The sequence below is a fragment of the Stegostoma tigrinum genome, chromosome 12, assembly GCF_030684315.1.
Source record: "Stegostoma tigrinum isolate sSteTig4 chromosome 12, sSteTig4.hap1, whole genome shotgun sequence".
NCBI classification, from domain to species: domain Eukaryota; kingdom Metazoa; phylum Chordata; class Chondrichthyes; order Orectolobiformes; family Stegostomatidae; genus Stegostoma; species Stegostoma tigrinum.
The window spans coordinates 62,262,452-62,288,844 of record NC_081365.1 but is presented as its reverse complement, the minus strand read 5'-3'; the positions used below and the strand labels follow the sequence as shown (position 1 = coordinate 62,288,844).

The following is a 26,393-nucleotide window of genomic DNA, read 5'->3' as shown; positions in this document are numbered from 1 at the left end:
GGGATGGTGGCTTCTGGATGGTTCAGGTTGTGAGAAAAAGTAGGTGGAGGTTCAGAAGTGAACTCAGATGTAGCTCTTTGCAGACGCTCCTCTGCCATCAGTTAGGTCTCTTGATAAGGCCTTGAGTGCTTTTGATCCACAGACTGAAGCTCCCATTCCCCCCACTCCTACATCCACTGTTGTGGTCACCAGTGACTAGCACTGGTGGTCTATCAGGCAGGAGACACAGTGACAGACCTTTAAATATAAGAGTTGGAAAGTCATCTTCAGGTTCGACAGGATGTTGGTGAGGCGTCTTCTGGAGTACTGTGTCCCGTTCTAGTCACCCAGTTGTAGAAAGGATATTATCAAGCTGGAGAAGGTTCAGGGAAGATTGACCGGGATGTTGCAGGACTGGAGTGTTTGAGTTATAAAGAGAGATTTGATAAGCTGGGACTTTTTTCACTAGAGTGTAGGAGATCGAGGGGTGATCTTACAGAGGTTTATAAAATCATGAGTGATATAGATAAAACGAATGACAGCTGTATTTTCCTTAGTGTGGGGCACATTTTAAAGTGAGAGAAGAAAGATTAAAAAAGAATGAGGGACAATGTTTCTACACACAGAGTGGTTTGTTTGTGGAATGAACTTCCAGAGGAAGTGGTGTGTGCAGGTACATTTGCAATGTTTAAAAGATGTTTGGATAAGTACACGAATAAGAAATGTTTGGAAGGATATGACTAAAGCACAGGCAAATTACTTTAGGATTATGGTCAGCATGGACTGGTTGGACCAAAAGATCTGTTTCCACACTGTATGACAATATGAGTCTATGACAGAGATGACAGGAACTGCAGATGCTGGAGAATCCAAGATGGCAAAGTGTTGGGGCTGGATGAACACAGCAGGCCAAGCTGTGTTTCAGAATCCTCTCCCCATCCCCCTTTTCTGATGAAGGGTCTAGGCGCAAAACATCAGCTTTTGTGCTCCTAAGATGCTGCTTGGCCTGCTGTGCTCATCCAGCTCCACACTCTGTCATCTTGAATCTATGACAGACCCTCTTGCTGCATTAATCTTAGTGCTGGTTCTCTGAGGCCCTTAGGTCAGCCTTACTGGTCACCTAAGGGCCACAGTTGGTGTTTGGATAGGATGGTTGACCAAGGACCTTCCTCCCCTGAACTTAATTTGGTGAAGGTAAGAATATGGCGGGGCTTCAGAACTCCTCCACTTACTACTTAAGTGGCCTGCCCACCTCTTCGGGCAGAGATTATACCCATTGCATGGGGATACCTATCTTTCTTGTGATGTTGTGAAATCAGTTGGAGACCACTAAAGTGCTTGAAATCATGAAGCTTAGATCTAACCCTCACCGTCTGTTATTTAAGAGAACGTGCATTGGTGATTATGTATGGCACCTGGACTGTTACAAGTGTACAACAGCCTCAAGACTAAATGTGTTAAGTGCACTGAATTTCCAAGGATACCAGAAGACACAACACTCAAATATTGGCTGAACCTGTCAGGATTGATTTGAACATTGAATTACGCTAAGAGTCAGCCTATTCCGCCAGCAAAGAGTCCAGAGATACTTTGATGTTTTGGCATTGAAAAGTTGTTTGGCTGATTCAGGCTGGCACAACACTGAGCAACAGCAAGATAATTCAGAAAGTATTGAGAGAGTAGTTAGGGGTTTCCACTGTGGAGAGAACAGGACGGTCAGGGTAATAGTGAGCGAGGCTATTTGTTGGACTAGGAGGTATCCTGCCTCAAACCACTGGTGGAAATTGTTTGAGTTCCTGGTGCAAGCAGACTGATAATGGAAAGTTATAATCTCCTTCCAATAGATATTATCATAAATGGCAGGGATTCTACACTACTTTTGAACCTTCCATAAGCTTCAGGAAGTAACAGCAATGATACTGAGATGCCTGTAATGGAATAGTGACCTATTCTCTCTTCCCTTCATTTCCAATGTGGAACAATTAGAGACCCCAGTTTTGAATGAAGCCATCGGTGGGACATCCTATCTGGGTTTTGGGCACTTCTTCCCCTTTCACATTGTTCCTGCATTGACATCCAAGTCAAAGGACCAATAGAAATTGTTATGACAGAGTATCCTATGATGCAAATGTTGTGATACCTGACCTCGGAAAACAGCCCACAGCTGAGTGGATCCAGAAGATACAGAGGACACTAAAGTCTTTTGTACTCTCGTGAATTGCGATTCAACAGCTTTTAACAATAGGAATATGTTAAAATTTGTAACAGATCCAAAAAAAAGCCTAAGAGTGCTCACAAAGTGCTTTGACCCCATCAATACATAGCTGATGTTTGAATTTAAAATGTAGCCTCAACGCTTTGCAGCTCAAGGGAATCCAACAAAGACTAAGATCTTCCCTTTTTCTTCTAAGTGTGTGGCCAAGTGTGCTATGTGGCAACGCACTTGCCACCTCCACCACTGACATAACTCAGTTTATCTCACAGCTATGAGCTTATTAAGAGCTGAGAGGCAGCCTATAGGTGAGTATCTCGCTCTATCAGGCAGGGTGACACTGACACCCAGGGTCACCAGAAGCTGCCAAACAACTGCAAAGTACCCATCAAAGCCTAGTCTGGAGACCATCCAATGATGAAAGGTTAAGTAATTCCTGTCACATCATGGATAGAGGGGGATCTGGTGATTCGGAGACCCACTCTCTTCCCCATCATCCATGCATCTGATTGCTGCCAGGTTAGGGAATTGGAGGCCTACCACCTCACCCCCAGACTTAGCAGACAGATCACCCTGGTTTCTAATTCAGAAATTGACTGATGTCCTTACCTATCAGGGAGACAGGTGATTGCGAAAGTGGTTAGTTGAGGCCCTTAAGGAACCATTAATTGACCATCTAAAGGCCTTCATTGCTCGCAAGTTGCGAAAGTCATCCATGGAACTTTCTACTCAGCAATCAATTGCAAAGCCAATAAGAAGGGAGTGGGTTTCTCTGCAGAGTATTATCACCCAATTTTTTTCCCTTTCCTGACAGGTTAAGTGGATTGACCATGCTAAATTGCCATGATGTCCAGGGATCTGCAGGATAGGTTGATTAGTTGTAGCAAATGCACAGTCACAGTAATAAGGTAGGGGTTGAATCTGGATGCTCTTTAAAGGGTTGGTGTGGACTTGAGTCAAATACCCTGCTTCCACAATGTAGGGATTCTGTGATTCTATGATACCTCTCTTGACACCTCCAGAAGGGGAAAAAAAATTCCCAAAATGTTCCATTGTGAAGTTTATCTTTGCTTTTCAGACTTCTTTGTCCCTTCATGCCTGTTAAGTTTTGTTGTACAAGCTGATTTTTCTGGAAGAGTTAGTGTTGAAGTTGCATTAATACCATGCAACCAGATGATGACACACAGCCTTTGGGTAGAGAAACAGTTCATCTGGAATGATGTCCTGATAGACAGAGACATGTATCTGGCTCCTGCTTGTTGCCATTTGATAATTGTCATTCCTATTGCTATCCTGCATTATGGAACAAGGTATAATTTATTGCAAATGTCTCTTTATGTTAAGATGCTCTGATGATTGATGATAATTATACAGGCTCTGAGACTCAGCCAAGAATGAGTTGCAAGCAGTGAACTACATGTAACCAGTGTTCGATGCCCAGGACCAAATAAAAGCTCAGCTGCCAGGCTTTAAAATCAACTATTATCAAACCTGAGACCTTGACATTTTTTCTCTGATAAACAGCTTCTGCATGTCAGGGGTACAGATCACTGCTGAGCCATATCATGTCAATTAATTCTCAGAACGCCTTAGTTTCCTTAAATTCCAGAAGTTATTCAGTTCAAGATTTCTTCCTTCTCCGTCTTGCTTCGAACTGCAGTCAGGACAGATCCCACCTTTTCCTCAGTAATGCTTAAATTATGATATTCAGCCAGCATTAATTTATCTTTATCAGTTTCTGAACTCCCTGTTTTTCATTTCTTTTCGCATTGTAGAATTTAATAAACGCAGGAGTACGCCATTCATCCCCCGAAGCCTGTTCCACCGTTCTGTGAGATCATGGCTGATCTGTGGCCTAACTATAGACCTGCCTTTGCCCCATATCCCTTGGTATTTCTGCTACGCAAAATCTTTTCTATTTAAGATTTAAAATTCACAACTGATTGAGCATCCACTGCCATTTTGTGGAAGAGTTTCAAAGCTCTACCACCCATTGTGTATAGAAATGTTTCCTAACGTCTTTCCTGAATGGTCTGGCTATAATTCTCAGAATGTACCCATTTAGTTTTAGAATTCCCAACCAGTGAAAATAATGTATCCTTACAAAAGCAAAGTTGCTGGAAAAGCTCAGCAGGTCTGGCAGCATCTGTGGAGGAGAAAACAGAGTTAACATTTCGTGTCCAATGGCCCTTCCTCAGAACTGTCACCGGACCCAAAACGTTAACTCTGTTTTCTCTTCCACAGATGCTGCCAGACCTGCTGAGCTTTTCCAGCAAATTTGTTTTTGTTCCTGATTTACAGCATGCACAGTTCTTTTGTTTTATTTTATATAGTGTATCTTTACCTACCCCATCTTTCCTGATAATATCAGGAAGACTTTAATCAGATCACTACCTAGCCTAACTTGTGTACTCCCTCCTCATAACTTTCGGACTGAGAATGTGAAAAACGAGTACAGAAAATTAGGTTGGAAGCTGAAGTCCAGGACAAACAGGGTAGTTATCTCTGGCTTACAACCAGTGCTACATGATAATGAGGTAAGAAATAGGGAGAGTGCGCAGCTAAACATGTGGCTATAGGGCTGGTGTAGGAGGCTGGTGGTAATCCCCGTTTTGTGGATAATTGGAGCACATTCTCGGAAAGGTGGGACCTGTACAGTAAGGATGTGTTGCACCTGAACCAGAAGGGCACAAGTATCCTGGGAGGGAGGTTTGTACAAGCTATATGGGATGGTTTAAACTAGATTGGCAGGGGGTGGGGAACCGGATTTGTAATTCAGAGGATGAGGTATTCAGCCTTCCAACAAACACAACAGGGAGTGCGGTTGTTAATATAGAAATGTGGTCAATGGAACATAATTGTGGATACAGAGATGGTTTGAGGTGTGTATACTTCAATGCTAAAAGTATCAGAAATAAGGCGGATGAACTTGGAGCACGGGTAGGTACTTGGAATTACGATGTTGTGGCCATTACAGAAATTTGGGTAACTCGGGGAGAGGAATGGTTGTTAGATGTTCTGGGATTTAGATGCTTTAAAAGAATTGGGGAGGGTGTAAAAGAGATGGCAGAGTAGCATGGCTGGTCAGGGCTAGTATAGCAGCTACTGAAAGGCAGTTTGAGAATGATATGTCGACGTAGTCGGTTTGGGTTGAGGTCAGGAACAAGAAAGGAGCAATCACTTTGTTGGGTGTTTTTTACAGACCCCAAATAGTTGCAGAGAGGTGTAGGAGCGGATTGGGAGGCAGATACTGGAAAGGTGCAGAAGTCACAGAGCTGGAGTCATGGCTGACTTCAACTTTGCCAATGCTGATTGGAAACTTTTTAGTTGTAATATTTCAGATGGAGCGGATTTTGTCCAGTGCATTCAGGAAGGATTCCTGACACAGTATGTAGATAGACCAACACGAGGAGAGGCCACTTTGAATTTGGTGCTTGGCAATGAATTGGGTCAAGTGTTGGACCTGTTGGGAGGAGAGCATTTTGACGGTAGCGATCAAAACTCTGTTACTTTTACAACAATCATGGAAAAGGGTAGGTACGTACAGCAGGATAAGGTTTATAATTGTTGGAAGGCTAATTATAATTCTGTTAGGCAAGAACTAGGTAAAATAAATTGGGAACAGATGCTGTCAGGGAAGAGCACTGTTGAAACATGGAGATTGTTTAAGTAATGTATACTGTGTGTGCTTGATGTGTTTGTCCCTAGCAAGCAGAGAAGATGCAGTTGAGTGAGGGAGCCTTGGTTCTCGAGAGAGGTCAAATGACTGGTTAAGAGGAAGAAGGATGCTTACGTAAGGTTTAGGAAACAAGGAACGGAAAAGGCTCTAAGAGGGATACAAGTTATCCAGGAAGGAGCTGAAGAAAGGGCTTAAGAGAGTTATAAGGGGGTATGAGAAAACCTTGGCAGATAGGATCAAGGAAAACTCAAGGATTGTAAAGGGAATTTGTGCACAGAGCCTAAAGAGATAGAACAGATCCTTAATGAATACTTTTCTTTGGTATTTACAACTGAGCGGGACCTAGTTGTAGGGGAGGACAATGTGAAACAGGCTGGTTGGCGAGAGGAGGTGGATGTTAGTAAGGAAGATGTATTAGGAATTTTGAGGAACTTGAATGTCCCCCAAGGATTTGTCCAAGGATTCTATGGGAAGCGAGGGAAGAGGTCACAGGACCTTTGGCGATGATCTTTTCCTCCTCACTGTCCATGGATATAGTGCTGGAAGATTGGAGAATGGCAAACGTCATTCTCTTGTTCAAAAAAGGGAATAGGGATATCCCTGGAAACTACAGGCCAGTTAGTCTTACATCAGTGGTTGGCAAATTATTGAAAAGGGATTTAAGAGATAGGATTTATGATCACTTGGATAGACACAGTTTGATTTGTGGTAGTCAGCATGGATTTGAGAGGGGGAGATCATGCCTCACAAACCTTACTGATTTCTTTGAAGATGTGACCAAACACGTCAATGAAACTAGAGCAGTGGATGTGGTGTACATGGATTTAAGTAAGGCATTTGATAAGATTCCCAATGGTAGGCTCATGCAGAAAGTAAGGAGGCTTGGGATGGGGGAAATGTGGCAGATTGCATTCAGAATTGACTGACGCTTAGAGGACAAAGGGTGGTAGTGGACGGAAAATATTCAGCGTGGTGCTCGGTTACGAGTGATGTACCACAAGGATCTGTTCGGTGTCCTCTCCTATTGGGGTGTCACGGTGGCACAGTGGATAGCACTGCTGCCTTACAGCACCAGGGACCCAGGTTTGATTCCAGCCTCAGGTGTCTGTGCGGAGTTTGCACATTCTCCCTGTGTCTGCGTGGGTTTCCTCCGAGTGCTCCAGTTTCCTCTCACAGTCCAAAGATGTGCAGGTTAGGTGGATTAGCCATGCTAAATTGCCCGTAGTTTTCAGGGATGTGTAGCTTAGGTGGGTTATAGGGGGCTGGGTCTGGGTGGGATGCACTGAGGTTCAGTGTGGACTTGTTGGACTAAAGGGCCTGTTTCCACACTGTAGGGATTCTATTCTATTTGTGATTTTTGTAAATGATTTGGATGAAGGAATGGAAGGGTGGATTAGTAATTTCGTGGATGATACAAAGGTGGGTCGAGTTGTGGATAGTGCAGAGGGCCGTTCTAGGTTACAAAGGCACATTAGAATGTGGGACATTGGACATTACAGCGCAGTACAGGCCCTTCAGCCCTCGATATTGCGCCGACCTGTGAAACCAATCTGAAGCCCATCTAACCTGCACTAATCCATTATCATCCATGTTTATCCAATGACCTTTTTAATGCCCTTGAAGTTTGCGAGTCTACTACAGTTGCAGGCAGGGCATTCCACATCCTTACTACTCTCTGAGTAAAGAACCTACCTCTGACATCTGTCCTATATCTATCACCCCTCAATTTAAAGCTATGCCCCCTTGTGCTAGCCATCTCCATCTAAGGAAAAAGGCTCTCACTGTCCACCCTTTCTAATCATCTGATCATCCTGCATGTCTCTATTAAGCCACCTCTTAACCTTCTTCTCTCTAACAAAAACAGCCTCAAGTCCCTCAGCCCTTACTCATAAGACCTTCCCTCCATACCAGGTTACATCCTGGTAAATCTCCTCTGCACCCTTTCCAATGCTTCCACATCCTTCCTATAATGCGGCGACCAGAACTGTACGCAATACTCCAAGTGTGGCCACACCAGAGTTTTGTACAGCTGCAACATGACCTCATGGCTTCGAAACTCAGTCCCTCTACCAATAAAACCTAACACACTGTCCGCCTTCTTAACAATCCTGTCAACCTGGGTGGCAACTTTCAGGGATCTGTATACATGGACACTCTCTGCTCATCCACACTACCAAGAATCTTACCATTAGCCCAGTACTCTGTATTCCTGTTACTGCTTCCAAAGTGAATCACCTCACATTTTTCCACATTGAACTCCATTTGCCACCTCTCAGCCCAACTCTGCAGCTTATCTATGTCTCTCTGTAACCTGCAATATGCTTCCGCACTATCCACAACTCCACTGATTTTAGTATCATCCACAAATTTACTAACCCATCTTTCTGTGGCCTCATCCAGGTCATTTATAAAAATGACAAACAGCAGTGGCCCCAAAACAGATCTATGCGGTACACCACTAGTAACTGAACCCCACGATGAACATTTCCCATCAACCACCACCCTCTGTCTTCTTACAGTTAGCCAATTTCTGATCCAAACCGATAAATCACCCTCAATCCCATGCCTCCGCATTTTCTGCAATAGCCTACTGTAGGGAACCTTATCAAACACTTTACTGAAATCTATATACGCCACATCAACTGCTTTACCCTCATCCACCTGTTTGGTCACTTCCTCAATGAACTCAATAAGGTTTGTGAGGTGAGATCTACCCTTCGCAAAACTGTGTTGACTAACCCTTATCAAATTATTCCTTTCCAGATTATTATAAACCCTATCTCTTATAATCCTCTCCAACACTTTACCCACAACTGAAGTAAGGCACACTGGTCCATAATTACCAGGGTTGTCTCTACTCCCCTTCTTGAACAAGAGGACAACATTTGCTATCCTGCAGTCTTCTGGCACTATTCCTGTATACAATGACAACATAAAATCAAAGCCAAAGGCTCTGCAATCTCCTCCCTAGCTTCCCAGAGAATCCTAGGATAAATCCCATCCAGCTCAGGGGACTTATCTATTTTCACACTTCCCAGAATTGCTAACACCTCCTCCTTGTGAACCTCAGTCCCACCTAGTCAAATAGCCTGTACCTCAATATTGTCCTTGATAACATTGTCTTTTTCCAGTGTGAACACTGATGAAAAATATTCATTTACCGCCTTTCCTATCTCTTCGGACTCCATGCATAACTTCCCACTACTGTCCTTGATTGGCCCTAATTTTAGTCTGTCATTCTTTTATTCCTGACATACCTATAGAAAGCTTTAGGGCTTTCCTTGATCCTACCTGCCAAAGATTTTGCATGTCCCCTCCTGGCTCTTCTTAGCTTTCTCTTCAGATCCCTCCTGGCTAACTTGTAACTCTAAAGCACCCTAACTGAGCCTTCAAGCCTCATCTTTACATAAGCTTCCTTCTTCCTCTTGACAAGAGATTCAACTTATTTAGTAAACCGCGGTTCCCTCGCTCGATCACTTCCTCCCTGCCTGACAGGTACGTACTTATCAAGGACACGCAGTAACAAAGAAACAAGGAAACCTACAGCACAGGAACAGGCCCTTCGGCCCTCCAAGCCTGCGCCGATCAAGATCCTCTGTCTAACCTGTCATTTATTTTCTAACGGTCTGTGTCCATTTGCGCCCTGGCCATCCATGTACCTGTCCAAATATATCTTAAAAGACGCTAACGTGTCTGCGTCTACCACCTCCGCTGGCAACGCGTTCCAGGTGCCCACCACCCTCTGTGTAAAGAACTTTCCACGCATATCTCCCTTAAACTTTCCTCCTCTCACTTTGAAATCATGACCCCTAGTAATTGAGTCCCCCACTCTGGGAAAAAGCTTTTTGCTATCCACCCTGTCTATACCCCTCATGATTTTGTAGACCTCAATCAGGTCCCCCCTCAATCTCCGTCTTTCTAATGAAAATAATCCTAATCTATTCATCCTCTCTTCATAGCTAGCACCCTCCTTACCAGGCAACATCCTGGTGAACCTCCTCTGCACCCTCTCCAAAGTATCCACATCCTTTTGGTAATGTGGCGACCAGAACTGTACACAGTACTGCAAATGTGGCCAAACCAAAGTCCTATACAACTGCAACATGACCTGCCAACTCTTGTACTCAATACCCCGCCCAATGAAGGAAAGCATGCCATATGCCTTCTTGACCACCCTATTGACCTGCGTTGTCACCTTCAGGGAACAATGGATCTGAACACCCAGATCTCTCTGTTCATCAATTTTCCCTAGGACTTTTCCATTTATTGTATAGTTCGCCCTTGAATTTGATCTTCCAAAATGCATCACCTCGCATTTGCCCGGATTGAACTCCATCTGCCATTTATCTGCCCAACTCTCTAGTCTATCTATATTCTGCTGTAATCTCTGACAGTCCCCTTCACTATCAGACAGTCCACCAATCTTAGTGTCATCTGCAAACTTGCTGATCAAACCACCTACACCTTCCTCCAGATCATTTACATATATCACAAACAACAGTGTTCCTAGCACAGATCCCTGTGGAACACCACTGGTTACAGGTCTCCAATTTGAGAAACTCCCTTCTACTACTACCCTCTGTCTCCTGTTGCCTAGCCAGTTTTTTATCCATCTAGCTAGCACACCCTGGACCCCATGTGACTTCACTTTCTCCATCAGCCTGCCATGGGGAACCTTATCAAACGCCTTACTGAAGTCCAGATATATGACATCTACAGCCTTTCCCTCATCAATCAACTAACTTTGTCGCGTCCTCAAAGAATTCTATTAAGTTGGTAAGACATTACCTTCCCTGTACAAAACCATGTTGCCATCACTGATAAGCCCATTTTCTTCCAAATGGGAATAGATCCTGTCCCTCAGTATCTTCTCTAGTAGCTTCCCTACCACTGACGTCAGGCTCACCGGTCGATAATTACCTGGATTATCCTTGCTGCCCTTCTTAAACAAGGGGACAACATTAGCAAGTCTCCAGTCCTCTGGGACCTCACCCGTGTCTAAGGACACTGCAAAGATATCTGTTAGGGCCCCGGCTATTTCCTCTCTCACGTCCCTCAGTAACCTGGGATAGATCCCATCCAGACCTGGGGACTTGTCCACCTTAATGTCTTTTAGCATACCTAACGCTTCCTCCTTCCTTGTGTCAACTTGACCTAGAGTAAGCAAACATCTATCCCTAACCTCAACATCCGTCATGTCCCTCTCCTTGGTGAATACCTATGCAAAGTACTCGTTAAGAATGTCACCCATTTTCTCTGACTCAGTGCATAACTTTCCTTCTTTGTCCTTAAGTGGGCCAATCCTTTCTCTAGTTACCCTCTTGCTCTTTATATATGAATAAAAGGCTTTGGGATTTTCCTTAACCATGTTTGCCAGCAATATCTCATGTCCTCTCTTAGCCCTCTTAATCCCTTTTTTTAAATTTGTTTGACATTCCAGATATTCTTGCAAAGCTTCGTCTGTTTTCATTCGCCTAGACCTCATGTATGCTTTCTTTTTTCTCTTGGCTAGTCTCACAATTTCACCTGTCATCCATGGCTCCCTAATCTCACCTTTTCTATTCCTCATTTTCACAGGAACATGTCTCTCCTGCATGCTCATCAACCTCTCCTTAAAAGCCTCCCACATATCAAATGTGGATTTACCTTCAAACAGTTTCTGCCAATCTACATTCCTCAGATCCTGCCGAATCTTGGTATAGTCAGTCTTCCCCCAGTTTAGTACTCTTCCTTTAGGACCACGCCTATCCTTGTCCATGAGTGTTGTAAAACTTATGGAATTGTAGTCGCTATTTCCAAAGTAGTCCCCTACTGTAATATCAACCACCTGGCCGGGTTCATTCCCCAACACCAGGTCCAGTATGGCCCCTTCCCGAGTTGGACTACATACATACTGCTCTAGAAAACCCTCCTGGACACACCTTACAAATTCTGCTCCGTCTTGACCCCTAACACTGAGTGAATCCCAGTCAATGTTGGGAAAATTAAAATCTCCCATCACCACCACCCTGTTTCTCCTACACCTTTCCATTATCTGTTTACATATTTGTACCTCTATCTCACGCTCGCTGTTGGGAGGCCTGTAGTACAGCCCCAGCATTGTTACTGCATCCTTTCTATTTCTGAGTTCTACCCATATTGCCTCACTGCTTGAGTCCTCCATGGGGCCCTCCTTCAGTGCGGCTGTGATATTGTCTTTGACCAGTACTGCAACTCCTCCACCCCTTTTACCTCCCTCTCTATCCCGCCTGAAGCATCGATATCCTGGGACAACTAGTTGCCAGTCATGCCCTTCCCTCAACCAAGTCTCAGAAATAGCAATAACATCATACCTCCAGGTACTGATCCAAGCCCTAAGCTCATCTGCCTTATCTACTACTCTTCTCGCATTAAAACATATGCACCTCAGACCACCTGCTCCCCAACTACTATTCCCTTTAGTCACACTGACTCCATTATCTAGTTCCCTACAGGCTTTCATTTCTACCTCTTTTCTGTCCAATATTTGGTTCCCATCCCCCTGCCACATTAGTTTAAACCCTCCCCCACAGCATTAGCAAAAGCACCCCCAAGGACATTGGTTCCAGTCCGGTTCAGGTGTAGACCGTCCAATTTGTAATAGTCCCATCTTCCCCAGAACCAGTTCCAATGTCCCAAAAATCTGAACCCCTCCCTCCTACACCATCTCTCAAACCACGCATTCATCCTGGCTATTCTTTCATTTCTGCACTGACTAGCACGTGGCACTGGTAGCAATCCTGAGACTACTACCTTTGAGGTCCTACTTTTTAACTTGGCTCCTAACTCCCTAAATTCTGCTTGTCGGACCTCATCCCGTTTTCTGCCTATATCATTGGTGCCTATATGCACCACGACAACTGGCTTTTCGCCCTCCCCCTTCAGAATGTTCTGCAGCCGATCAGAGACATCCCTGACCCGTGCACCTGGGAGGCAACATGCCATTCAGGAGTCTTGTTTTCGACTGCAGAACTGCCGATCTACTCCCTTTACAATTGAATCCCCAATGACTATCGCCCTTCCACTCTTTTTCCCGCCCTTCTGTACAGCAGAGGCAGCCATGGTGCCGTGAACCTGGCTACTGTTGCCTTCCTCTGTAGCTGCTCCTTGAACAAGCTCCATATTTCAATTGTGCCGAGCCCCTGCAGTTTCCTTTCCCATCCTGTGCATCCTAAATCTTGCCTAATTGCCTCATAATTACCTTTCCCCAGCTATACCTCTTGCCCTGGGGCAAACACCTATCCCTTTCCATCGCTAAAATAAACGTAACCGAATTGTGGTCGCTATCATCAAAGTGCTCACCTACCTCCAAATCTAACACCTGGCCTGGTTCATTACCCAATACCAAATCCAATGTGGCCTCGCCTCTTGTTGGCCTATCTACATACTGTGTCAGAAAACCCTCCTGCACACATTGGACAAAAACTGACCATCTAAAGTACTCAAACTATAGCATTTCCAGTCAATATTTGGAAAGTTAAAGCCTCCCCCATAACAATCCTTACCTCCTACATTCTACAGGAGGAGCATGCAACTGCCCTTACATCCATTCCCACTGTTCTGAATTCACGCACAGACTATCGAAAAAAAAACTAGTAACCTTACCAAGTTGGCACTCGGAACCTTTTTTCTTGGTTAGAGAAGGAGGATGGGTGGGAGACACCACCTCAGTCATGTTTCGGGTAAAGCAACTGCCCAAATATATTACCTCACTTACTCAGCCGTCCCGTGTCCGCTCCTGCTCAGTGTGCGCACCACCTATTCACCAGGTAAGTTTTCATACTTCCCGTCGACACTCTGTCTCATACTGCTGCTGCTGATGGGATGCAGAGCTGGGCTGAGAAACGGCAGGTGGAGTTTAACCTTGAAAAGTGTGAGGTGATTCATTTTGGAAGGAAAAACTTGAAAGCAGAATACAGGGTTAGTGGAAAGATTCTTGGCAGTGTGGAGGTGCAGAAGGATCTTGGGTTCATGTCCACAGTTCCCTGAAAGCTGCCATCCAGGTGGATAGAGTTGTTCAGAAGGCATATGGTGTGTTAGCTGTCCTTAATAGAGGGATTGAGTTCAAGAGCCGTGAAGTTATGCTCCAGCTATACAAAAGCCTAGTTCGGCCACATCTGTTGTATTGAGTCCAGTTCTGGCTGCCTCATTACAGGGAAGATGTGGAAGCGTTGTAAAAGGTGCAGAGGAGATTTACCAGGATGTTGCCTGGAATGAAGGGAAGGTCCTATGAGGAAAGGTTGGGAGAGCTAGGGCTTTTCTCTTTAAAATAATGAAGGATGACAGGCGACTTGATTGAGGTGTACAAAATGATCGAGGTATAGATAGAGTATATAGCCATGTCAGAGACTTTTTTTGAGGGTGGAGGTAGCTATTATGAAGGGACATAGTTTTAAAGTGAGTGGAGGTATACATAGGGGAGATGTCAGAGGTAGGTCTTTACTCAGAAAGTGGCCAGGGCGTGGAATGCATTGCCAGAGAGGGTACTAGAGTCAGCCTCATTAGGGGCATTTAAGTGGCTATTAGATAGGCATATGGATGATAGTATAAGGTAGGGGTGGAGGTTAGATAGACATTAGGTTTAGGGTAAAAGTTCGGCACAACATTGTGGGCCGAGGGGCCTGTACTGTGCTGTACTGTTCTATGGTCTATATAACCTCTGAAATCCAGGTTTCATTTTGGTTGATGACTGTGTTTCTTACTCGACAAGAGTAATTGACTCTGGGTCAGCAAAACCCTATTCTCGTTATTTATTCATTGCCCCCGCAAAGCCCACGCTATATGCACATTCAATTTGGAATTCTAGCTTTCCCCCAGCTTGACTCAGTTCATGGAGCCATTAGATTATTTGAAGATGAAAGTTTATTATGTGTGATGAACAGCGACTTGGTTTGCTTCATCTCTATCTATCCTGTGTTTCCTCACATAACTGCTGTAATCATATTTTTCTGTCCTAAAAGCTCTCTTATATTTAAGGACCTAGTTTCTGGATTTTGTTGACAGAACAATGAACAAAGAAAATTACAGTACAGGAACAGGCCCTTTGGCTGACCAAGCCTCCACCAACCTGCTGCCTATCACAACCAAAACCCCTTACCTTTCTGGGGACCATATCCCTCTATTCCCATCCTATTCATATATTTGTCAAGATGCCCTTTAAACAATACAGTATCTGCTTCCACTACCTCCCTCCGGGAGGGAGTTCCAGCCACTCACCAACCTCTGTGTAAAAAATTTGCCTCCTACATCACCTTTAAACATTGCCCCTCGCACCTTAATCTTCTGCCCTCTCGTAACTAACTCTTCTACCCTGGGAAAATGCTTCTGACTGTCCACGCTGTCCATGCCCTTCCTAATCTTGCAGATCACTGTCAGGTCACCCCTCAACCTACATCGTTCCAGTGAGAACAACCCACGTTTCTTCAACCTCACCTCATAGTTAATGTTCTCCATACCAGGCAACATTCTGGTAAATCTTTTTCTGTACCCTCTGCAAAGCCAACACAACCTTCTGGTAGTTTGGCGACCAGAATTGAACACAATAATCCAAATGCAGCCTAACCAAGGTTCTATAAAGCTGCAACATTACCTGCTAAATTGTAAACTGAGTGCTCTCGCCAATGAAGGCAAGCGTGCTGTATGCCTTGTTGACTATCTTCTCCACCTGCATTGCCACTCTCAGTGCCCTGTTTGCCTGTACACCCAGATCCCCCTCCGTCTTAAGGGTTCTGCCATCTACTATGTATTTTCCATCTGGATGAGACCTTCTGAAATTCATTACCTCACATTTTTACCAGGTTGAATGCCATCTGCCATCTTTCTGCCCAAGTCATCGTGCTGTATCCTCTGACGGTCCTCATCGCTATTCGCAATTCCATCAACCTTTGTGTCATCTGCAAACTTACTTATCAAACCAGTTACATTTTTAGCCATATCATTTGTATATATTACAAACAGCAAAGATCCCAACACTGAGCCCTGAAGAACGTCATTAGTTAACGCCCTCCATTCATAAATGCAGTTGGTGAATTCAGTGAGTGAATCATCTCAGATTCCTCCTGAGGGCATCACAGACACTAGTCTTCAGCCAATTTGGTTCACTCCATGTGATGTCAAGAAATGGCTGAAGGCATGGGTTTATAAAGGTGAAGGATCCTGTCAACAGTCTCCAGAGCTAGGTACAAACCCTGCTATACTGTGCCAGTACAACAACAACACAGGCAACAACCTGACAGTCACCCAGATACGTTCTGTGCACAAAAAGTAGAATAAATCCCATAGTTGGTCAATTACTAACCCATCAGTCCACTTTCAGTCATTGGCAGCATTATGAAAGGTATCGCCAACACTGCTATAAAAGTGACACTTCATCAGCAAGAACCTGATCACCGGCACTTTGGGCTCTGTCAGGATGACACAACGTCTGACCTTGGTTAAAACATGGACAGAAGAGCTGCACTCCAGAGGTGAGGCGAGAGTCATCAAGGCTGCACTTGACCAAGTAGGGCATTAAGGAGTCTGAATAAAACTGGAGTCCATGAAAATAAAGGAAAAATCTGCATCAATGAGAGTCAGACCTAGCGCAAAGCAAGATGGTTGTCATTGTTAGAGGTCAGTCATTTCAGTCCAAAGGTATCACTGCAGGAGTTTCTCAGGTAGTGTCCTTGGCCCATCTATCTTCAGCTGTTTCGCCAATGTCCTCATCTCCATCATAAGGTCAGAAATGAGGATGTTTGGTGATGATTACACAAAGCCCACCAACATTTGCAACTCTTCAGCAACAGGAACAGTTGATGTCCATATGAAGCAAAACCTAGGTAACAGTCAGGCAAGACAAGTTTGGTGAGTAACTCTCCTAACTTCACAATACCTAAGCACTATCTCCAAGAAATGAGTCAGGAGTGTGAGGAAACACTCTTCACTTAACCTGGATGGGTACAGTTCTAACAACACAAGAAGCTTTACACCATCCACTTCTTTGTCATCCACCACATTAGTCATTCAATACCTTCATTTCCAATACACTGTGTCAGCAGCGTGTATCATTTACAAGATGGACTATAGCAATTCTCCAATGGTCCTTTGACAACACCCTCCTCTATGCCTGAGAAGAATGTCAGCAGATGCATGGGATCACTGAAAGCTGGAAATATAACTACAAACCACACACCATCCTGACTTATAGCTGTATCACCATTAGCTCATAGCCGTGGGACAAAACCCTGAAACTGCCTTCCATTAATCCCTGTGGCTGTATGTACACCACATGGACAGCAGTGGTTCAAGATGGTAGTTTGCCACCATCTGTTCAAGGGCAGCCCAGAATGGGTAATAAATGCTGTATCGTCAGTGATACCCACATCGTGAAATAATGTAGAAAACATGTCATAGCTTGCATGCAGTTATTGGGATAGAACATCTGCTGGCTAGCAATTTGGAGAAATCTGTTTTGGGGCAGAGAGGTGCCAGTGAATCTCGTTCCCATTATTACCTTGTTTTATCCATCTGTTTCAGGATGAGACAACAAAAGAAGAGTCATACCCTGGTATCATTCAAGCTCCAGTAATTCAGAGTTTGCTGACATTGCTGTAAAATCTTGAAAGTATACAGAAGATTCTGGAGTACATTTATCTTTATTCTTGACAAAATAGAGCAAGTTGACCCAAAAAAAACTCAACAGTGTTAACCTTACAAGTAATGAATATTTGAAAACATCTGTCCTGTTTGTTATTATCAGTAATTTAAAGTAATTGTACAATAGTTTATTTATGTTATCTCTGTGAAATGACTGCACAGAGCCTGGTATCCTGTCATCAAGTCACCCTTTATTTACATGTGCTGATTTACACTGGCTGTGGCCAGGCAGTTCAGGGTCCGTTCCTGAGGCAAGGAGATTCTGAATTTCCTGTTGATCACTTTCACCCAGGGCTCCCTGATTGGCCCACTTTGATAACCCTAATCAAGGATCTTCCTGGTTGCAATCAGTACACTTTGCTTCACCCTTCCTTCTCTATTGGAGGTGGTTTAAACCTCTGCCTGGCAACTATACAATCACAGTTTAGAAGCTAACACAAAGAGCAATCAAGTTAGATAACCCATATCTTACTAAACAGGACTGACAATAGGAGAGCTGCCCAGTGGAATGAAATAATGGGAAAAAAAATCACTCCAATGTATAGTGTTTGGAAGTGGTGCCACTGGTTGAAATAAATTCCTTTTCCACCTCCAGGAGCTTTCGTGAAAAATTCCATTACCTAGTGTGTGATTTTCTGCAGTCTTTTGAGTGTCAATAGTTTTGAGTTTCTCCTGAGTAAAGCAACACAGATGCAGTAACTAACCTGCAAGAAACCTTTTCCTTTTGCGTTCAGTGTTCCAAGCCGAGAAAGCTAGACAGAATCTTGTGTGTCATTTGTTTCCGAGTCAAAGAAGCCAAGACTGCAGGGGCTGCAGTCTGGTTTTGGCACACTGAAACTCTAGCTGAGTAGCACTCATGAAAACATGCATCTTGGGTGGAATTATTAATATTATCATCTCCTCTTCCTCTTGCATTTCTAGGTAACTGCTTGGAAAATGTTTGGCAAACAACAGAAGATTTAAGTCTGCTAACCACTAAAGAGAAGCTGCAAATCTTGTGCATTAACCATATTTTTGCCAAAAGCAGTAAAGAAACTCTGCAGTTTTTTTAAAATCAAAAACATTATCAACCGTCTTAGAAAAAAATTAATTCTCCTTTTCTCCTTCTGAAATTGGAGAATCTTTTACTGAAACAATGTCCCTGTTAAACCTGTGGAAAATGAGACTGGAGAATTAATAATGGAAAATAAGGAAATGGCATATGAATAGTTGAGATACTTTGCAGCAGTCTTCTCATATAAACATAAAAGTAATGTCCCCCAAAACAGTGATAAACCAAGAAATGAAAGGGAGGATGGATGGAAGTCTGGAAAATTATAATTACTAGGGAATAATGCTGTGTAAATTGTTGGAGCTGTGAACTGACAAATGCCAGGTACTGATGGGCTTCGTCCTAAACTCTTGAAAGAACTGGTCAATGAGATAGTTGATGCATCACTTTTAATTTCCCAAAATTCCCTCAATTTAGGGATGATCCCATTAGATTGGAGGATAGCAAAAGTGACTCCTTTATTTAAAAACAGAGGGAGACAGAAAGCAGGAAACTATACAGGTCCGTTAACTTAATATCTGTCATTAGGGAAAATGTTACAGATTACTGTTAAATAAGTTATAACAGATCATTTAGATATATTCAAAATCATCAGACAGAGTCAACATGGTTTTATGAAAGTGAATTCATGTTTGACCAATTCGGTGAAGTTCTTTGAGGAGGTAACACGTGTTAGAGATAAAGCAGTTCCGGGGCATAACATTACATAGATTTCCAGAAGAAATTTAACAAAGTGCCCCATCAAAGAACAGAAGCTCATGGCGTTAAGGGGTCCCTATTGGCATGTTTAGGCAATTGGCTGACTAAAAGGAAGCAGGAGATAATTGTAAATGGGTCTTTTCGGTTTGGTAAGATGTCATGAGTTATGTTCCATGGGGATCAGTGCTGAGATTTATACTGTTTACTGTATAAATGACTGCAGTACTGGGACTGAAGGTATAGTTGCCAAATTTGTGATGATCCAAAGATAGGTTGGAAAGTAAGTTGTGAATAGGACTCAAGGACATAATTTCCATTATGCACTGATGGACTAAATGAAATGGCATTGGTGTGCAAATGGAGTGCAATATAGAAAAATGAGGAGTTATCCATTTTGGCATAAAAAATTAAAAAGCTTATTATCTAAATGGTGAGACATTGCAGAGCTCTGATTTACATAGGGATATGAATGTCTTTGGAGCTATCTCACTGAAACAGTGGTAGAAACAGAGTCCTTGAATATTTTTAAGGCAGAAGTAGATGTTAAGCAAGGTGTTGAAAGGCTAAAAGGAGTAGGCAAAAATGTGGATTTGAGGTTACAGACAAATCAACCAAGAACTTATTGAATGAGGGAGCAGATTCAAGGGGCTGAATGGGTCTACTACTGTTCTGATTTACTTGTTTGTACATAACCCCTTAAAATAAAAGAAATCCCATTTGCCTTCCAAATGACTTGCTGTACCTGCATATTGTTGTTCATGATTCATGCACAGGGTCACTCAGATCCCTTGCTACTACAGCATTCTGTCATCTCCCTCCATTAAATGATGTTATGGTTTTCTGTTTGCCCGCAAAAATTGATCTCATGTTTTCCCAGTTTATAGTCCACTTGCCAAAAAATTTCCCATTTATTTAATATAACTATATCCCTTTGCAGACCCTCCGTATCCTCCTCACAGCTTGTCACAGCTTTGTCTCATCAGCAAATTTGGTTATAATATTTAGTCCCTTCATCGAATCATAAATGAAAGTTGTAAGTAGTCAAGGCCCCAGCACTGATCCCTATGATACTCCATTCATTACAGTTTAATATCCTGAAAATTACCTATTTTTTTCCCAAATAATGTCAGCCTTCCTGCTCCTCTGGTGCTGCTTAGCTTGCCGTGTTCATCCAGCTCTACACCTTGTCTCTATTTTTTCCCAAATCTCTTTTTCCTGTTAGTTATCCAGTCTTCTCTCCATACTCCTGTCTCATTCCCAACACCATAAGCTCTTATCTTGTGTAGCCTTTCATGTGATACTTTATTAAGTACCCTTGGAAAGCCCAAATAACGCAACTACTAATTCTTCCTTGTCCACTCTGCTTGTTATCCCCAATGAACTTGAATAAATCTGACAAACACTATTTACCTTTCACAAGACCATGTTAACTCTGCCTGCATGTGTTATGTTTTGTTTTAATATCCTGCTTTTACCTCCTTAAGAATGGATTCTGGATTGATCCAGTAATGAATATTAGGTTGACTGGTCTATAGTTTTTTGCTTTCTACCTCTCTTCATGAATAAAGGTGTTACGTTTGTGATGTTGCAAGTGGCTGTGAGCTTTCCATCATCAAAGGAATTTTGGAAGGTTTGAAGATTTGCATCCACTATTTCTGCAGCCATTTCTTTTATAACTCTCCGAAGTAAGGTGGAAGGTCCAGTCGACTTTTTCACCTGAGTTGGTTAGTTTTCAACTGGTATTTCCTTCACCTTTTTTTTCAGACATCGGTGATTGTTTTCATATCCTCCCTTTTTTCCACTTGGTTTTCTATGATTCCTGTTTTGTGTTTTCAATCTTCCTGGTGAATCCATCAACATTGTCAAAAGTATTTCTCCTCCAGTGAAGTGTTTGTCATTTCCAGTTGACAAAGCAATCATTAACAGAATAATTATTTGGGACTGTCATTCTATATGTGAAAAAGGTCACCTTAATGGACAAATTTATTGCTCATTACAAGGTTTCTTATTATGCGCTTATTCTTTTAAACATAGAAAGCTCACTGATGAGATACATGAGCGACGATAAGATCCCTATCATTCAAGAGGAGTATTTATCTAAAAGAGACACTGGCAAGCGATCCAGAAAGAAAAGTGACAAATTAAGCAGTCCCAACCATCCTATTAGCCATTATGCACTGCCAACACCAGTACACCTAGATGCTGTTCGACAGGATTCTCTAAGTACACCTCTGCCAGAAAACAACACCATCACTCTGTATCATGTAAGTAAATTATAGCTTTACCTTTCTCTTGAATAATGCCTGAATCAATATTAATGAAGTCTGCTTTGAATAGTTCCACTGTTCAATCAGGTATGCTTTACTCTCTTGTATCAAAAACAGAGAGGACTAGTTTCAGTAACCACTGTTTTCTTTGATAATTTTCTGTGCCAACATAAATTCTAAAATCATCACTTTTGATTAATGCAGGCAGGCAAAAGTCATGAAATTGTTTCTGGTGCCAAAGGTTGTGTTCATGAATCGCGATCAAATATGATCCCTGAAGCAATTCAAGCCAATATATTGGAGAGGGATTTACAAATTAATTTACGATGGTGACATTAATTCAGTCCAAAATAATAAATAGCGTAAAGATTGTATCAGTCTATTTTAGCTACTATCAGACATTGGGTGTTATATGATTGAGGGCCTTTGTTGGTGTGATATATGACAAAGAGTTTTGTGGCTGATTGTAATTTTATTAACCAAGACATACAACATTATGTGACAAAGCAACATCTTGTTTTTATGTAGCACCTTTAAAAGAGTGAAATGTCCAAAGACACCTCGCAGGAATGTGCTAAGCACAATTGGAGACTGAGCCACAAAAGTACATTTAAGGCAGATGAATGGTAATTTATCCAGAAAGAAAGTTGGGATTTAAGAAGCTCTTAATGGGGAAAAAAGCATGAGGTGTATGAGCAGAAATGAACCATTTGTGCCCAGTGTGTCTGCTGCACCATTCAATGAGGTTGTGACTCATGTGATAATCCTCAACTGTGGTAAAGAATCCCACAAATTCACGCCAGTCTGAGAGCAGAAATTCCTCCTCATTTGTGAGGTGAATGAGATGATCGTTTACAGGTAGTTATTTGAAAACGCGATAGTTTTGTTCTTGCATGACCTTGCACTATAGAAAATCGTGCTACAGAAAATCACCATAGAAAATTGGGTTGTAGGGAAATCACTTTATGTGTACAGCAGAAAACTTGCATTATCCCAACAATGTTATCAATCATGTTACAGCCAATTCGCATTAATGAAACACACGTTATAGCAGAACTACCTGTATTCTGAGATTATGCTGTCTGCTTCTGGACTGTCCTAAAGTGAAAACAATCTCTCTGCATCTCCCTTTTCAAGCCTTCTGTGAATCTTGTATGTTTCAATAAGGTCGCCTCTCTCTTTGCTAAACGCCAATGTAGAATGTGGAGGCAAACATGCATCTTGGAATGCATTAAAATTGAGTTAGTAAAAGAATGCATGAGGGTTTTCATTACAGATGAAATGGCCAGCCTTAGTGATGGTACCAGTATGCAGTATTATGCTTAGTTATACAAGGCGTTTGCGAGACCACACCTTGAATACTGTGTGTACTTCTGATCTCTTTATTTAAGGAATGATGTAAATGTGATAGAGGAAGTTTATTAGATTGTTATTTGCAATGAGTGGATTATTTTGTGAGGAAAGATTGACATGCTGGACTTGTTTCTACTGGAATTAGAGAGTGAGATGTGATTGGATTGAAGTGTGTAAGATCCTGAATGGTTTTGACAAGATGAACATGAAATTGATGTTTACTCTTGTGGTAGAGTTCAGAACTAGGAGATACTGCTTTGAAATTAAAGGATGCTCTTGTAGACTGGAGATTGGTAGGTATTTTTCTGTTAAAGAATTGATCGACTTGGAACACTGCCTCAAAAGACAGTGAAGGAGAGTATATCACAAGGGGTAGAAAATTGGATAACTAACATGAAACAAAGAGCGTCAAGATAAATGAGTCATTTTCAGATTGGTCAACGGTAATGGCGAAGATCAGTGCTAGGGATTCAAAATGCTTCGTCTTTACTGTGGATGTTCAGTCTCTTTACACATCCACAACCCACAAGGACAGCCTACAGGCCCTGAGCTTTTTGCTATCCAACAGACCCACCCAGCTCCCCCCTCCCCCCACCACCTAACCTTCACCTTGCTGAACTAGTCCTCACCCTCAATAAATTTTCCTTCAATTCTTCCCACTTTCTCCAAATCCAGGGGGTGGCCATGGGCACTCACATGTGCCCCAGCTATGCCTGCCTGTTTGTTGGTTATGTCAAACAGTCCCTCTTCAGTATGTACGCCTGTAACGTTCCTCAACTTTTCCACTGCTGCATTGATAACTGTATCAGTGCTGCACCCTGCACCCAGGCTGAACCAGAGCAGCTCCTCGACTTCGCGAACAACTTCCACCCTGCCCTCAAATTCACTCTGTTTGTCTCAGACACCTGCCTCCCCTTTCTTGATCTTTCTATTTCCATTGCTGGTGACAGTTTACAGACCACTATTTACCATAAACCAACAGACTCCCATAGCTACCCAGACTACACCTTCTCCTACTCCAAATCCTGCAAAAATTCTATCCCATTTTCCTAATTCCTCCGTCTCTGTCGCATCTGCTCTGGCGAGGGGATGTTCCACTCCCAAGCATCCCAGTTGACTGCCTTTTTCAAACAATGCTCTTTTCCCCGCTATGTCATCCAAACAGTCCTCCATTGCCCCTCCTCCATTCCCCACTCCACAGCTCTTAACCACCAACCCTCTCCAAACATAATAAAGATTGTGTCCCCCCCTTGTCCTCACTTTCCACCCCACTGTATCCAACGTATCATCCTCAAACACTTCTACCAACTCTAATTAGACCCCACCACCCGGAATATCTCCATTCCCCACCCCTGCCTGCATTGTCTATTCCCTTCACCACTCCTTAGTTCACGCCACACTCCCCACCAACCAATCCAACCCACCAGTACCTGACCATGTTAGTGTAAAATATGCAGCACCCGCTCATATACCACCTCCCTCACCTCCATCCAGGGGTCTAAACAGTCCTTCCAGATGAGATAGAGCTTCACCCACATCTCTTCCAATCTAGTCTATTGCATCCGGTGCTCCCGATGTGGTCTTCTCTACATTGGCGAGACCAAACATAGACTAGGTGACCATTTTGCTGACCATCTCCGCCTGACCCGTAACAGCCAACCTGACCTCCTGGTCACTGCCCATTTTAAGTCGCCACCCCACTCCTCTTCCTGTCTGTCCTCGACATCCTCCAATGTCGCAGCGAGTCAAAATGCAAATTTGAAGAACAACATCTTATCTTCTGTCAGGGCACCCTACAGCCCAGAGGACTCAACGTTGAACTCTCCAATTACAAATAACCTTCCCACCCATCCCCCTTCTCTACTTGCAGCCTTCCCCCCCGCACCCCCACCACCCCCACCAGTGCACTTCCATTTCACCTCTTGACCCTCCCTTCCAGCCACGAACTGGATTCATCCCTCCCATCAAACAACCAGGTCGTGCCTACCTCTAGTATCCACCTATCACCACCATTCTGCATCCACCCCTTCCCCTTCCCCCTTTATCTGCAGTTCCCCCTACCCCAACATAGTCCTAAAGAAGGGTAATACCCAAAATGTTGACTGCTCCTTTCCTCCAGATGCTGCCTGGCCTCGTGTGTTTTTCCAGACTCCTGTTTGACTACCTCGTACGGTAGCTAAATTTACTCATGACGCAAAGGTACAGAACAAAAATGGCACAAAGAATCTGCAAAGAATAAGGGGAGCAGTAATTTGGCAGATGGAGAACTATGTGTTTAAACTGTAAGTTCTCTCCTTAGAAAGTTAGAACAGAATGACAAGAACATTATTTAAATGGAGGGAGAAGCTATAGAATTCCTCAATAGAAAGGATTCACAAAATGTTAGTCTGCAGTTATACAGCATGTAGTTAAAACACCTTCTGAATTCATGACTACTAATATCCAGCACATAACATTGGGACACCACCATCTCCTACTTTCTCTCCAAATGACGCACCACACTGACCTGGAAATATTTTGCTATTCATTCACCTTCACCGGATCAAAATCCTGGAACTCTATCCTGAACAGCACTGCTAGTGTACCTACATCAAACTGGGTGCTGTGGTTCAAGAAAGCAGCTCACCACCACCTTCTAAAGTGTAATTAAGGATAGGTAATAAATGCTGACCCAGCCAGCAATGCCCACATCTCTGAATGAATGAATTCTATTTTAAACAGCTAAAGAGGGCACCCTGTACCTTTGTCATTCTTGGTTAACTCAATATCATTACAATTATACATGTCTTGCTTTACATTTTGGCATGGCTGGTTGATACTCCTTAACTATAAAACCTAATAAGAGAAATTACTTTATTCAGAGCTCTATCAAACAAAGGAAGCTTCAGACCATTCCACATCCAACAACCAGCTCTGAAAACTCTGCTCACACTTTGAAAGCTGTGACAAATTCTAAGAGAGCAGCAAAGACAATCCACGCCAATGTAAAATAATTAATAGCATTCCAAATAATACAAACCACAACAAAAGTAATGTCATCCTATTTTCCAATCTTGAAAAACTAATGATGCCTCATTACCAGAAGCTGATCTCTTGTTTTGCAGACCATTGTCTTCATTAAAACTTAGTATTCAAATAATCTGTCCGTATGGGTTTGACTTTTTTTAATGTACTCATGGGATGAGGCCATCATTTACCAGGCAGCATTTGTTGCCCATCTGTAATTGCCCAGAGGGCAGTTTAGAGTCACCCACATTGCTGTAGGTCTAGAATCACAGGTAGGCCAGGCCAGGTTAAGAATGGTGTTTCCTTCCCTTAAGGACATTAGTGAACCAGTTGGGTTTTTCCTGACAATGGACAATGGGTTCAAGGTCATCATCAGACTCTTAATTCCAGATTTTTTTTTAACTAAATTCAAATTCCACCATTCTGCCTTGCTGGGATTTGAACTTGGGTCCCAGAGAACAACACCTTCATCCTGGAATCAACCTATTGATTTTT

At 42.9% G+C, this 26,393-nt stretch overlaps 1 protein-coding gene across 7 annotated transcripts in view; it reads left to right on the top strand.

Annotated features, from left to right (window-relative positions):
* cnksr2a (connector enhancer of kinase suppressor of Ras 2a) overlaps positions 1-26,393 on the top strand; it is a 473,904-nt gene that overhangs the window by 292,912 nt on the left and 154,599 nt on the right. For all 7 annotated transcript variants that reach the window (XM_048541088.2, XM_048541090.2, XM_048541087.2 and 4 more), the window contains one exon: positions 21,307-21,536. In XM_048541088.2, coding sequence (XP_048397045.2) covers positions 21,307-21,536 — 230 coding nt within the window. The remainder of the gene's footprint in view (positions 1-21,306; positions 21,537-26,393) is intronic.